The sequence below is a fragment of the Volvox carteri genome (assembly GCF_000143455.1).
Source record: "Volvox carteri f. nagariensis unplaced genomic scaffold VOLCAscaffold_160, whole genome shotgun sequence".
Classification (NCBI taxonomy): Eukaryota; Viridiplantae; Chlorophyta; class Chlorophyceae; order Chlamydomonadales; family Volvocaceae; genus Volvox; species Volvox carteri.
The window spans coordinates 44,366-57,337 of record NW_003307703.1 but is presented as its reverse complement, the minus strand read 5'-3'; the positions used below and the strand labels follow the sequence as shown (position 1 = coordinate 57,337).

At 54.6% G+C, this 12,972-nt stretch overlaps 3 protein-coding genes across 3 annotated transcripts in view; all 3 read right to left on the bottom strand.

Annotated features, from left to right (window-relative positions):
* Window positions 1–15: 15 nt before the first annotated feature.
* Window positions 16–7,074, bottom strand: VOLCADRAFT_100813 (uncharacterized protein; the record flags this gene model as incomplete). The annotated part of the gene is made up of 10 exons (XM_002959324.1): window positions 16–222; window positions 825–1,160; window positions 1,551–1,751; window positions 2,199–2,339; window positions 2,777–2,868; window positions 3,231–3,464; window positions 4,387–4,562; window positions 5,146–5,333; window positions 6,243–6,482; window positions 6,910–7,074. Coding segments are annotated over 10 exons (1,980 nt in total), but the record flags the coding sequence as incomplete, so codon positions are not given.
* Window positions 7,075–9,004: 1,930 nt separating this feature from the next.
* On the bottom strand, window positions 9,005–11,214 carry VOLCADRAFT_108578 (uncharacterized protein; the record flags this gene model as incomplete). Its single annotated transcript, XM_002959323.1, has 5 exons — window positions 10,866–11,214; window positions 10,567–10,628; window positions 9,297–9,691; window positions 9,136–9,224; window positions 9,005–9,089 (listed from the first exon to the last, which is right to left on the bottom strand). The coding sequence occupies exons 1-5, from the start codon at window positions 10,919–10,921 to the stop codon at window positions 9,005–9,007; spliced, it is 687 nt and encodes a 228-aa protein (XP_002959369.1). The 5' UTR covers window positions 10,922–11,214.
* Window positions 11,215–11,819: 605 nt separating this feature from the next.
* VOLCADRAFT_100811 (uncharacterized protein) overlaps window positions 11,820–12,972 on the bottom strand; it is a gene marked incomplete at both ends in the record, with an annotated part of 7,764 nt that continues 6,611 nt past the window's right edge. The window contains 2 exons of the mRNA XM_002959322.1: window positions 11,820–11,958; window positions 12,168–12,613. Of these exons, the coding sequence (XP_002959368.1) occupies window positions 11,820–11,958; window positions 12,168–12,613 (585 nt within the window). The remainder of the gene's footprint in view (window positions 11,959–12,167; window positions 12,614–12,972) is intronic.

The window sequence follows — 12,972 nt, the reverse complement described above, 5'->3', positions numbered from 1 at the left end:
ACAAGGCGGACCCACCTGCGTCACAGCCCGTGCCAGATCTGCCTGCTTCGACACGATCCGCATTCTATTACTCTTATTCGTGGTGGTGGTGGTGGTGGTGACCTCCATTTGCGCCTCCGCCAGTCCCGAGCTGGCGCCCAGAGTGACGGGCAGGTAGCCGATGGCGTTGGGGGTGGCGGCCAGGGCGGCCAACATCTCCTCGGGGGTGGTGATGGGTCGACCCTTTTAGGGGTGAGGGGAGGGGAGGGGAGGGGAAAGAGCCAAGGAAGGAAGGAAGGGAGGATGGAGGTTGGAAGCACACGGCCATAAGAGCAGAAGAACAGGGGACAGGGCGGATGGGGTGAGGTGGGTGGGTGAGGTGGCGTGGGTTGGGGTGGGTGAGGTGAAAACCATTTTCCCCGCCGCCATTTTCCGGTGTTGCGAACCCACAAGTAACAGGTAACAAGTAACGTATTCGCTATTCACCGGATCCGCCATCCCCACGAGCTGTTACTATCTACACAGGTACTGTACGACCCAAATCGTACAACCACCCCAACCCTTGACGCCCCCAACCCCTTCACAAACAGCACCACTTCCCTCCCCCGCCTTCACTCTCCCTCCTCCCCTCCCCTTCCCTTCCCGCGACAAGCAGAGCTTTGGAGCTTTGGACTCGGCACGCAGTACTGAATGGCGCCCCCCCACACCCCACGCAACACACTTTACCCCCTTACCCCACCCGCCCGCCTTTTCCTGCACATCTCTCTCCTTGCCCCCTTCCCCCCATCCCCTCCCGCCGCCTCTTTTCCTCCTCCTCGCCCGCCACCGTTAAGAGCCCCTTATACCTGATACGTGGTGTTTACCCCCGCTGCCCACTCCACACTCGTCAACGGCCCCGTCGGCGCCCGCCAATCGTCATTACACGACTTGGTCAAAAACCCGGTCAAAGCGTAGGTGGCCCCCGACGGCGCCGCCATCGCAAAGACTGTAACGCTGGCTTTCGTTTCCTGTTCTGCAATGGAGCTGGCGGCGGCTCCGTTTAGGGAAAATATCCTAGGATCTTTCCAGGCTTTGATCTCGCCTCGATATAGCTGGGCCAGGAGCTTGCAATTGAGGGTTAGGGCGGTCCAGCCGAAGGATTTCGTGTGGTAGATGCCGAGAGCGGAAATGGCGAAGGGAAGCTGGAGTACGGCACCGATGGTCGGTTGTGTGGTTGGGGAGTTTAAGTTGGACCAGAGGGAGGTGTCGAGCGGCATGTCTCCCACCTGCGAAATCCCCCGGGAGAGAGGGGCGAAAGGGGTTTGGAGGAAAGTGGAAGGAGGAGGAGGAGGAGGGGCGGGAGGAAGGGAGGGAAGCGGGGGGGAGCGGAAGGGGGGGGGGGAGATTTGATGGCGTATTTTCAGCAAATCGAATCAACGAAGTAATGAGCCCGGAGTAAGGGGGAAAGGACGAACCACTGACGATTGAAGCAGAGATACCAGAGATAAACGGATGATAGCGTGAGGTGGAGGGAAGTGTAAGAGTAGCAGTACTAAAGACCTCAGCCCCCCAGCCTCAAACCCACTCCTTACCCCCTCCCTTAACCCCCAGACCCATACCTTGAAGTGGTTGTACGACGAGTACATGTTTTGTACGTCCCCCAGTTCCAACTGCGCCTCCACACTGCCCACCGCCCGGTACGTCATGCTGACGGGCACTCGAGCCCGACCTTGCAACACCCGCATGGAGTGGCGGATCATGAGCGCCGACACGAAGGAACCGGAGCCGTGGACCTGCAGGGAAAGTGTATTCGCGTTATCGCGTTATTCCTGGGCCGTATGTATGTATGTATGTATGTGTGGGGCATGGGGGGGCATATCTTCACCCGTGGCTGCTACCCGGCGAAACCCTGTACCCTTCCCCGCGGGTATTTCGGGGCACCCTCATCTAGTCATCGTAGAAGAGGAAGCCAGGGCCCCCAATACCCCCCCGATATGCCCCCCCCTCCCCCCCTCCTCCCGTCTGGTACACTCTTGCCCTGGCAGCAGCTTCACTCGTTTGTGGTTCGTCTTTCCCCCCCCTCCTCCTCAGGCCCCACCCCACCCCCATCCCGCCAATCCCCGGATCCAGTACCTTTCAACATTACACACACGCACACACAAACACACACACACACACACTACACACATACACGCAAACATGCACTGCGTGCGGGCGTATGTACGGACGTACGGAAGTACCTGGTAAGCGTCCCCCAGCTTCAGGGTGTTTTTGGTTTCCTTGTCGTCGGCCGCCAACGTGCTCATGGTGTTCATGAGGTACGAGTCCCGCTTGGAGCTGAACACAAAGTCGCGCTGCCCGTCGACCGTCTCTGTGCCGTTCTCTGAGCGCCACACGGGCGGCGACACATCTACGATGGTGCTGCTCAACAGCGAAGTCAAATCTTGACGGATCTGCGGTTTGAATTTTAAGTTGCGGTTTGAATTTGAAAATATTAAGAGCAAAGCATGTGCATTTTTTTGAATGATGAAAAAAATGGATTGGGGGCGTATTAGCACTTTCCTTTTTAAAATGGAAAATTATTATCCTGAAGGGCATTTTGCTTCAAAGGTGTATTTCTTACAAGGGAAAGTTAAAAAGGGGAGAGGAGGGGAGAGGAGGGAAACACACACGCATACACGGGGTCTCCCCCCTTCACCCGCCCACAGCCTTCCTGCGCGGCCCCGCTTCCACATCTTGCCCCTCCCCCCCACATACATACATACATACACACATACATACATACATGTGTGCATGCATGCATCATACATACACGCACCTTCTTCGGCAGTGCTGTAAAGCTGTATTCCGGCATGATTGCCGCCACGTCATCAGACAGCATGTACGACAGAAAGAGCTTCAGGAGACCGCCTGGAGGGGACAAGGGGGGGGGGGGGTAACGATGGGCGGGGGGGAATGTTTCTGTGGCGAGTAGTAGTACGACGCAAAAGGCAACGAACACATACACACATACGCCCCCTCCTGGGGCCTAATCGAGACTCACATAGCCTCATCCACACCCACCCATCCACCATAATCCGCTTGTAAACCCCCAAGCCCCCAAACACACAAACCCCGGCCCCCTCCACCCACCCATCCACAGCCATCAACACCCCCCCAACCCCTCAATATCCCCACGCCAAAACTGCCCCACTATCTCCCTGCCCTGCCGCGACCCCAACCACCAACGAACAACCGCCAACCCTGCCCCTTTTTCGCCCACCCGTACCCACCTGTCTCATTTAAATACGCTAGATTTGTTCGTACATAAAAGTAGGTGCCCAGGGTGAGCGGCCACTGGTTCTTGGCGTCGCTGGGGCCATACACGGGGTTGACAGCCGTCCAGTTGGCGGTGGTGAGGTTGCCGAGGGGGAACTGGGAGGCGATGAAGGACTCGGGCGCGATGGCGGCGTCGCTGGAGGTGAGCGTGAGGTTGTTGGCGTTCAAGATCTGAACTTCCTCCAGCCCTATGACAAACATAAGTCGGGTGTGTGTTTGTATGTATGTATGTGTGAAACAGGGGGGTATATCTTCACCCGTGGCAGCTACCCGGCGAAACCCTGCCTTCCCCGCGGGTATTTCGGGGCACCCTCATCCAGTCACCCTAGTCAACTTCTCAGTGGATCGCTCAGGTTCCGCACCCACCACCAGCATCCAACGGAATCTGCCGGGTCGACAGCAGCTCAACTCCATTCCTGGTCGGCTCGCAGGTTAACTTTATCACAGGTCACCACCGTCCATCAACTAGGGGCGCAATGCCTTCCACCATCGGAAGGACTTTTGACCCTATGTATGACGGCTGTGGGGTATGGCGTGTGTGTATGATTTGTGGGGGGCTGGGGACCCGGGGCCCAATCATAGATAGATAGAGAGGAGAACGGGAAATACATACATACGTACATACATACATACATACATACATACATACATACATACATACATACATACATACATACATACATACATACATACATACATACATACATACATACATACATACATACATACATACATACATACATACATACATACATACATACATACATACATACATACATACATACATACATACATACATACATGCATACATACATACATGCATACACATACATGCATGCATACAAACAAACAGGATTCTGGAGAGTCTCCCGGCGGGGCGGAGTGAAGGAGGCAGGGCGGGAGGATTAAAAATAGGTACGCCCGGGAAGAGTGATACAAGCGGATTCGGACAGAGGATGGTGTCGCTGCCCTGGACTAGGTGTTAGGTAGAGAGACCAGAAGAGCACATTTATCACTCCTCCAAAAGCGTCCATACCCCTGCTGGGCGGCCCCCCCGCTGGCCCCCCCCTTGCCCCCGACCCTACCCTACCCTACCCTACCCTACCCTACCTGCCAGCAGTCCCTGTCCGCTCTCCACATAGCCCAGCGAGTACGGGTTGGTCGCGATCTGCTCCACCATGGTTTGGGAGTTGGTCACCATCGTCCTGCGGGCTGCCGGGATGGAGGTCCAGGAAATGGTCACACCCACACCTTGGCCCTTGCCGCTCCATTCCCCGGGGCAGGACCTAGGGTAGGGCAGGGTAGGGTAGGGTAGGGTAGGGTAGGGTAGGGCAGGGTAGGGTAGGGTAGGGTAGGGTAGGGTAGGGCAGGGCAGGGTAGGGTAGGGTAGGGTAGGGTAGGGCAGGGCAGGGTAGGGTAGGGTAGGGTAGGGCAGGGCAGGGCAGGGCAGGGTAGGGTAGGGCAGGGTAGGGTTGGGCAGGGCAGGGTGGGATGAGTTTTATGTCCCGTCCGGTCCCATGCCAAAATTATTGCTCCCTTGGAGAAACAAATGGACAATACAAAATAAATACTGCAGGAATGGCGGTTACCTTTTTCTTGCTATAGTTTGTAGATGTTTTGCAAGCCTAAAACACATCAATCATTTTAAGCACCGCAATCTAACCTACTAAAACCTAAGCATCTAAAATACCTTCAAAAAATGTTTCTTATTTTATATAAAAATTTAAAAACATTTAAAATTTTTAATTATTTTAAAAACATTGGATTGAAATTTGTAGGGTCGCCAGTGGAATCCGCTCGCTTCCGAATTCCTTCATCAATTCAAATTGGAACTCCTGTTCGGAAACCATGTCGTACCACTCATCTTACTTGTTGAGGTAGTGAGTAAGCGCGTACGTGCTGCTGGAACCGTTGTTTCGGTGTACGATTCCGATGCTGGCGGTTATATTGGCCAGATCCGGCAGGTGGGTGTTGTTGGTTACGATCTCTGGATGGTTCCACTGGGAAATCTCGCCTCGAAAGATTTTCGCGAGCGTGCACGGCGGCAGATACAAGCCCTACACATAGCCGACACACACACACACACAGCCGACAAACAAACATACATACATATATACATGTAGGCAGGCGGCTGGCAGAGGTTAAGGCCTGACTTCTGCTCCTGGCTGACCCGGGTTCAAATCCGCCTGCCGGCTCCTCGGGTGTTTGAGGAGTGTTGAAATGGGAGGTGGCCCCCCATCATATGGACGATGAAGGACGTGATAAAATCAACTTGCGAGCTGACCAGGAACTAAGTTGATGCGCTGTTGATCCGCTAGATTTGGTTGGATGCTGGTGGTGAGTTGCCGAACCCAACGAATACATTCTGAAGTCGGATGGGGTGACGGATTAGGGTGCCCCTCTAGCAGGGGAGAGCAGGGACTGCCCGGGAAAGGGGCCGCTGGCGAAGTTAACCACCCTGTAACAACATATACATACATACATGTGTCGCAACGTGTCTTTTGCGAAGAAAAGTAAAAGAACCAATTAAAAATTAGGGCGTCAAGCTATATCGCAGAGAGAGAGAGAGACAGACATACAGACCAAAAGAGAGAAGGAGAAGGGGGAGGGTCGGATTTATGAAGAACAAAAGAAAAGGAAATATTAATTGAGCACTTAAACTTATACTTAGACTGCGTGTGATAGCGGCGCGAGGTCGCACGGTGCGATTGGTTACTCCTTCAGGTGGTGAAGTAAAATCTCAAGTAACTGAGCCGCGACCTATATGGGCTGTGGGTGTTTCCATAAGCAAGGAATAAGTCACAAGCCAAAAGACCACCAAATCTTCTTCCTCAGAACCGTGTTGCCCCTGAAATCCTGTTGGCCCGCTCCTTCTTACAGCACCCCCCCATTTCCCTGACAGCATACCCTCCCAAAGGTGCTGTACGCCGTACGCCGTACAGCGCACAGCTGCCGTATCGCCGTACCTCTCCAATGCCGGGGATATTGTGGAATATGGAGACAGAGCCAACGAGGAACGGCACGTGCATCATGGGGTTGTTTTGCTGTAGAGTTCGGTTAAAGTTAGTTGGGCTGATGGGAACATCTCCGCAGCCGAAGGCGGAAGAGTTGAGGGCTGCGAATTCGTCACCGCCGGCTCCGGAACCAATTGAACGGTACGACATGGCGATTTTGGGTTTTGTACGGGCCATCATGGTGTCCATGACCTGCGAGTAAAGAGAGCGGAAAAGGTGCGGGAGAGAGGCAGGGTTCGAAGTATGAAAGGTGCTGTTGGTAGGGTAGTTGTTGTTGTTGTTTGTGGGTAGTTGGGAGGTAGTTAGAACCTAGTAATAGAAAGAATGAATCATGACTTTAACAGATGGACGTATGGCGTTGCCTCAAACACGGTTATGGTACAGTAAAGATATCGCTTAAATACTCGCGGGCAGTTCATTTGCATGCGGCGTGGATATTGAAAACGCTGTCCAGCTCCAGCTCTGTTGCTGTGGATACAAGAAAGCTATTCCATCGCATGCACCTCGCAACCTAGGCAACCTGATCTGCAGCAAGGTTTGTGCGCACGCATGGATCAGATGGACAACCAGGCGTGAAACCCGAAGCCTACAAGTGTTGATTCCCCCTGGTGCGACTTACACGCCAGATAAGTAACGCGGGATTAGATGTGCCTGATCCATGAAGTTGGTACAAAGGCATGCTTGGGTTGATCTGTGACTGCGCCAGGCCCGCCATCGACATGAGCAGGGCGGCGAGCGCTGCAAGCGCTGCTCTACCAACGACAGCCCTCCTTAGCGTTGGCATGGCTTTTCTGTATAGAAAAAGACAAAGCATGGAAATTTCAGCATGCCTCACAAGATCATTCGTGGTTACGCGAGGCCATTGCTCAGCTGGGTAAGCTCGAAGCTCTGAAGCGTGCGACTATTAAAAAAGCTAACCTGTAGCAATAAAGCCAAGCCTTTCCCAAGCCATGTCAACATAGCAAGCGTCATACATTTCATGACCTTGGTCTTGTTACATTACTGGGAACTAATGCCGTACATCAACGTAACGCCGTCTCCGCTGCACTTCAGTGCATCGGCTATAATGCAGTCTAGTATGGTCACTGTTGCACCTGGTGAGAAATGTCACAGCGTGGCCTAGAGGCCAGCTCTGCATACATCGCCGGATGCATATGCGCCGCGGTCGCAGGGGCATTCCTAGCTACACAAAGTGGCATCAACTCAACTCTGGGATCCCATACGGGTCGCAGTTTCGCGGCAATAGTTAGTTTCGTTGTCGGCTTAGCAGCGCTGGTGGTATTCTGGCTGGTCGATGTGTATGGTCTGGGCGGCAAAGGACCTGACCGCCATTCGGTCGCAGGTAGATCGTGTCAGGAGTGAGATCGTGCAACAGCAAGGGAACTACCCCAAACGATGGAACATCACAACAAGCCCAACCCCAACCGCGTCCGCACAAGAACGAATTTCGCAAGTACCATGGCGACATCGGACTCCTCAGTTTCAGAAAGAGACACCCCAAACACCAAACACCACTCAATCCGCAACTTCTCTGAAAATTTATCGCTCAGAACCTTTTTTTCCGCCTCGCGAACGCGCCCCGAAACCATCTGCGCCCTCGCACCCTCTCCGAACTGAAATTCAGCCACGCCGGCTAAAAAATCCGATCCCTCGCCGAACTTCTACTTCTGCTGATCTTCTCCAAATCCCCTGCTGCTGCAACTGCTGCTGCTGCTGTTACTGCTATTGCTGCTTCTGCTGCTGTTGTAGCTGCCCCTTGGTGGGCCTGGACGGGCGGCTTGATGGGCGCCTGGTACGTGGCGGTGGTGATCATATTCGCGCGAACGCTGGGGGCAGCCGCCTTGATGGCCATCTTCGTGACGGCGCAGCTCAGCACGGCCGTGACACTCGACGCACTTGGCTGGGTGGGCTTCAGGTAACATGCGGCTTCTTCGCAGTGGGGGGAGTGGGGGGGAATGGGGGTAACCGTATGTGAGAAAGTGGGAAGTGAACTGCTGCTGCCGGTGTCCTCAAGGTCCGAGGAAACGGGGGGGGGGGAGGGAGGAGGTAGAGGGGATGCGGGGGGCTGGTTTGGCTGGGGCTTGGGAGTAGGTGAGTAGATTATTATAACAGGAACATCACGACGGTGAGGTGAGTGCAGAGGGCACCAGTTGCGGAGTGTTTGGGGGAATCCGGGGGCTGTGGGGGGGGGAAGGGCTGGGGCCCCCTGGGGCGTCTGGTCATTCAGAGGCTGTTCTTGGTGGAAGGAGCAGATTTGCCTGCTTGAAATCTGCACGAGTCCACACACCGCACACCACACATACAGACATACAGACATACATGGGGAGCACGTGGCGCGACGCCGTCGTCAGATCATACTCTCGTGTGTAGAATAAAATGCCCGATACAAATGGAGGCAAATGAAGTGAAGTGAAGTGAAATGCGATATGAAATTAAAACCTGCGGTTCCTAAGCCCCCGAGGTTGCCTGTGCTTGCGTTCCGTACGCTTCCGTACAACTCCCGTACAACTTTCCCACGTGGCCGCCAGGCGACGGCCCCTCCATTGGGCGCGAATCGTGGGCCTGCTGCTCATGATTGGGGGGGTTGCTCTGGTTACCTATTTTGACGGCACGCATGGAGTACGGAAAGGCGCAGCTGGCCACCTAGCCAATGACAAACTGGACCCCAACATCCGTACCAACACCAGCAGCACCAGTAGCAGCACGAGCGCCAGTCAAAGCTCCGGAACCAAGGTGCCAGCCGAAACACTCGTCAGGGGTTTGGCAGAGGAAGATTCACCAAAGATGTCTGCAGCTGCCCTAAGGAAGGACGAGGAGGGGGAGGGGGAGGAGAGTGACGGTGCACCCCTGATTCGGAGTGTTGTGCTTCGGAGCACGGACGCTTTGGGGACGTCTCGGGGCGATGAGTCGGACAGGCGAAGGGTTAGGAGAGGCCTGGAGGAGGGTGGGGAGGAGGAGGAGGAGGATGCAGTTGCTAGGACGCGGCTGCTTGCTGGCGTTGGTGACGTTCGTAATAGCGGTGACGGTCATGCTGGTGGTGGGGATGGTGGTGGGGATGGGGATGGGGATAGTCGTTCTCCCGCGTTGATGGGGTATGGTGGGGGGTGCGGTGGCAAAGGTGGCGCTGGAGGGGATGTTGAGATGACGATGGCGGTGCGGCGGGTGGTGGCAGCAAGGGGGCCAGCTTCCTTGCCAAAGAGCTGATGATGATGTCGATGACGATGATGATGATGATGATGATGATGATGATGATGATGATGATGATGATGTCGATGACGATGATGTCGATGACGATGATGATGATGATGATGATGATCGTCGAGCGTTTGGAAAACCTAAAACCCTAAAACCCTCCAGGTAGGGCCCGCCAATTGAACTGCAGTGCAGCACTGTACTTGCCACTGTCGGGATGGTGCGTGTGAGTGAGTGAGTGAGCGAGTGCTTGGGTCTCATCACTCGCGATTTCACCACTTCACCACCGACTGAGGTGAGGTGAAGATTTTGCTCCCGCGATAAAATATCCTTTAAGCGCAAGAATGGCCGCGTAATGGCCTATTTAGGAAACGTCCTTTCCGTAGGGCAAGGTTGCTTAGACGGTTTGTAGACTAGGAAGGGAATTGGTGCAGGCACGCGCGTGTGTGTGTACGTGTATGTATATGTGTATATGTGTGTGCGTGTGAACGTGAACTGTTGTCCCGCACACCGGTGTTGCCAAAACACGTCTCCACGCGCGTTTCGCGACACTCTCAAGGACGAGTGCGGGGATGCAGGGTGGCTAAGTGATAATCATGTGGCCGAATAATGCACGTACTGCCGTACAACAATTTTGTCGTATCCGCACCTTTTTTACAGATGCTACGGCGCGATTCAGGATGTGGGGGGATGCTACTTTGATTGAACCTGATCCACGCGGTGGTGCTTTTCATGCGACGATAAGATCGTGCAGATGTCCCGTACGACCCTGGTAGTTTTTTAATTTTCGGAGACTGCCGTACCCCAGTTGGGTGGATTTTGAAATGGATTTGAGATGATTTTGATAGATTTGAGCCTTAAGATGATAAGACTTATCATCTTAAGTCTGGTTGGTGTTGTGGCCCAGGACCCAGCCGTCCGGGAGCCCGGGATGATGGTATCGTGCTCAGGCGCCTGTCCCGGTACCGAGTTTTTTTATTGCGCACAGGTGTTTTTTTTCGGTTTCACCCGATTTTATTTATCCCACCTGGCTCGTACGTAGCTATCAGGCGATGTATGCGGCGCCTAAACCTGTGTATCTTACCGGTGCTTTTGCGTGTATATGTATGTATACAGGTCACAGCCATGTGAATAGGTATGTATGTCCTGCCAACGCAGGACAGAGGGGCAGTGGAGATGTGTGTGTGTGTGTGTGTGTGTGCGTGAGGGGGAGAGAGAGAGAGAGCTCTTCGCGAGGAGAAGTATTTCCTGCAAAAGGGGTCGCGAGGCGGAGTTAGTCCTGTGCGAGGAATGGCAGATAGAGCGGCCGATGTCCAATGCCGTGGTTAGGTGGTTGGGAGGGAGTTGTCCGCCTGAGCTGCAACCGCTCAGGTACTCTCTTACCTGTCCTTCAAGTTTCCTAGACAACAACGTAGGTTCTCAAAACTCACCCTTCTCATTGAGGATTGCGAGGCCAGGACGCAGCTTTGCCTTAAAATTGCCTGGCCAAGATAGAAGAGATCCAGTTACATTGGAGCAAAAAAACGCCTAAACTTCACGTAAAATATCATGTACGACATTCCTTTGTGACGTGGGCATTGTGCGATTTTTGCCATTTGCCCGTCGGCGGTACACTACAGCTGTCTTTTTAGTTGTTACAGTGGGCTTCAGTCTTGTGTGTGTGTGTATCGTTTGAAAGCTGAGCTGCGAGTGGGAAGTACCGCGTATGTATGTATGGATGTACGTGTATGTGAACGTGTGTATGCGTGTATGGGCTGTACACACGTATACACGCATACACAGGCGACCGCACATAAGGCCCATGTTGCCTGCTCCACTGCAGAGCTCGGGGAGGACACTGCGTGTCGGTAATCCCCCTCCCGTCTCCCTCCCATCTCGCTGCCCTCCCTTCCGTCCAACCCCGTCCCGCATCCGCTCCCAAACTGCCACCCCCCGACTCAAGGGCCACCCATCTCCACGACCACCCACCATCGCTGCCCTCGCCCTGCACATCCACATTCACATTCACAAAGCGCCAGCACCATCGCCAATAAAGCGTGCCCAACAAAAGCCAAGGGACCACACAGCTCCCGGACCACACCCAAGCAAACAGCTTTTACTGTTCTAAACTCGCCACCCATCCCCGGAAGAAGTCCTAAGGCCCGCAAGGGACGGACCCGGCGGCAGTGCCAGCGGCGGCGGCGCCGCCGCAGAGACGAAAAGCTCATACGCGCGTGTTCTGCCCTTCCCACAACGACCTCTTCCCCTCCTCGTCAGCCCTGGCCATTGCGAGTCAAGGGTCATTCACCGTCGTTTCGTCATCTATATATTAAAAAACGTGTCCAGAATACGACACAATTAATGTGTGTTTTGGATCACCGCCGTTGTCGTCGTCGCCTGCGTCTTTTCCATCGTCTTCTTCATCTGCCTCTTCTTCTGGCTCTTCAACTCCACCAGATTGGCCTGGAAGATCGCTAGACCCAAAATCCTAGGGGTGCTGTTTCATTTCAACGGACGTATGGAAATTTTACTCCTCCAAATCCAGCAAGAGCGGCGGCGCCACATCCAACCAAAGCTTTCCTTTTCGCCTCACAGCCTTCGGCCTCCTACTCCCCAACCACCACCACCACCACTGCCCCGCTGCGCCCCTCCCCGTCCCGCCCACTTCCTCTGACTGCCCCTTCTTAAACCGCAGTCACGACTCACACCAAGGGCGACGGCCCCGCGTCCGTCACATAGCCCCCCGCTGCCGCCATCATCAGCATCTCCGTGCCGCCGCCGCCGCCGGCCGCCACCAGCGGGTGTGGCGGCAGAGCCGTGAAGTGCACCTGCTGAGCCTGGTTGTTGATCTTGGCAAACAACAGCCGCAGCACCCGCTCCCGGTCCTCCCAGGGAAGATCTCGGAAGTCTGAGCCCACACGGCCACCACCGGCACCGCCACCTGGCGCGTCCACATGTGAAGCCGACGGTTGTTGTTGTTGGTGGTGCTGTGATTGTTGTTGCTGTTGTTGGTATTGGTGCTGCTGGTGTTGGTGTTGGTGTTGGTGGTTGTGTTGCCGGGGGAAGAGGCTTTCTCGCTCGATTTCGCGGCGCACCGCATGAAGACTGGACAGCAGGAAGGCCTCCACGTCACTGCGCTGCAGCAACACCTCCTGCACGCGCGTGCGTGTGTTTGTGTTGTGTTGGGAGTTGGGGGTTGGGAGAGGAAATACATGCAAAGTTTAGGAGACAAGTGCGCATGTATGTATGTATGTATGTATGTATGTATGTATGTATGTATGTATGTATGTATGCCTGACTCAGATTACACTGTGGGCGTGTATGTGTTTGGGGGGATGGACAGTGTGGGTTTTCAACCCTAAGGGGGCTTCCCGAGGTGTGTATTTTTGGCTGTGTGTGCGTATAGTTGCAGTGCTAGGGCGGATACTAGCGAAGGACGGGCTGGCTGGTTAACTAGCCGGCGGAAACCCTCAACCCCTTTCCCGCGTTTTCCCCCCCCCCCCCCCTTCCC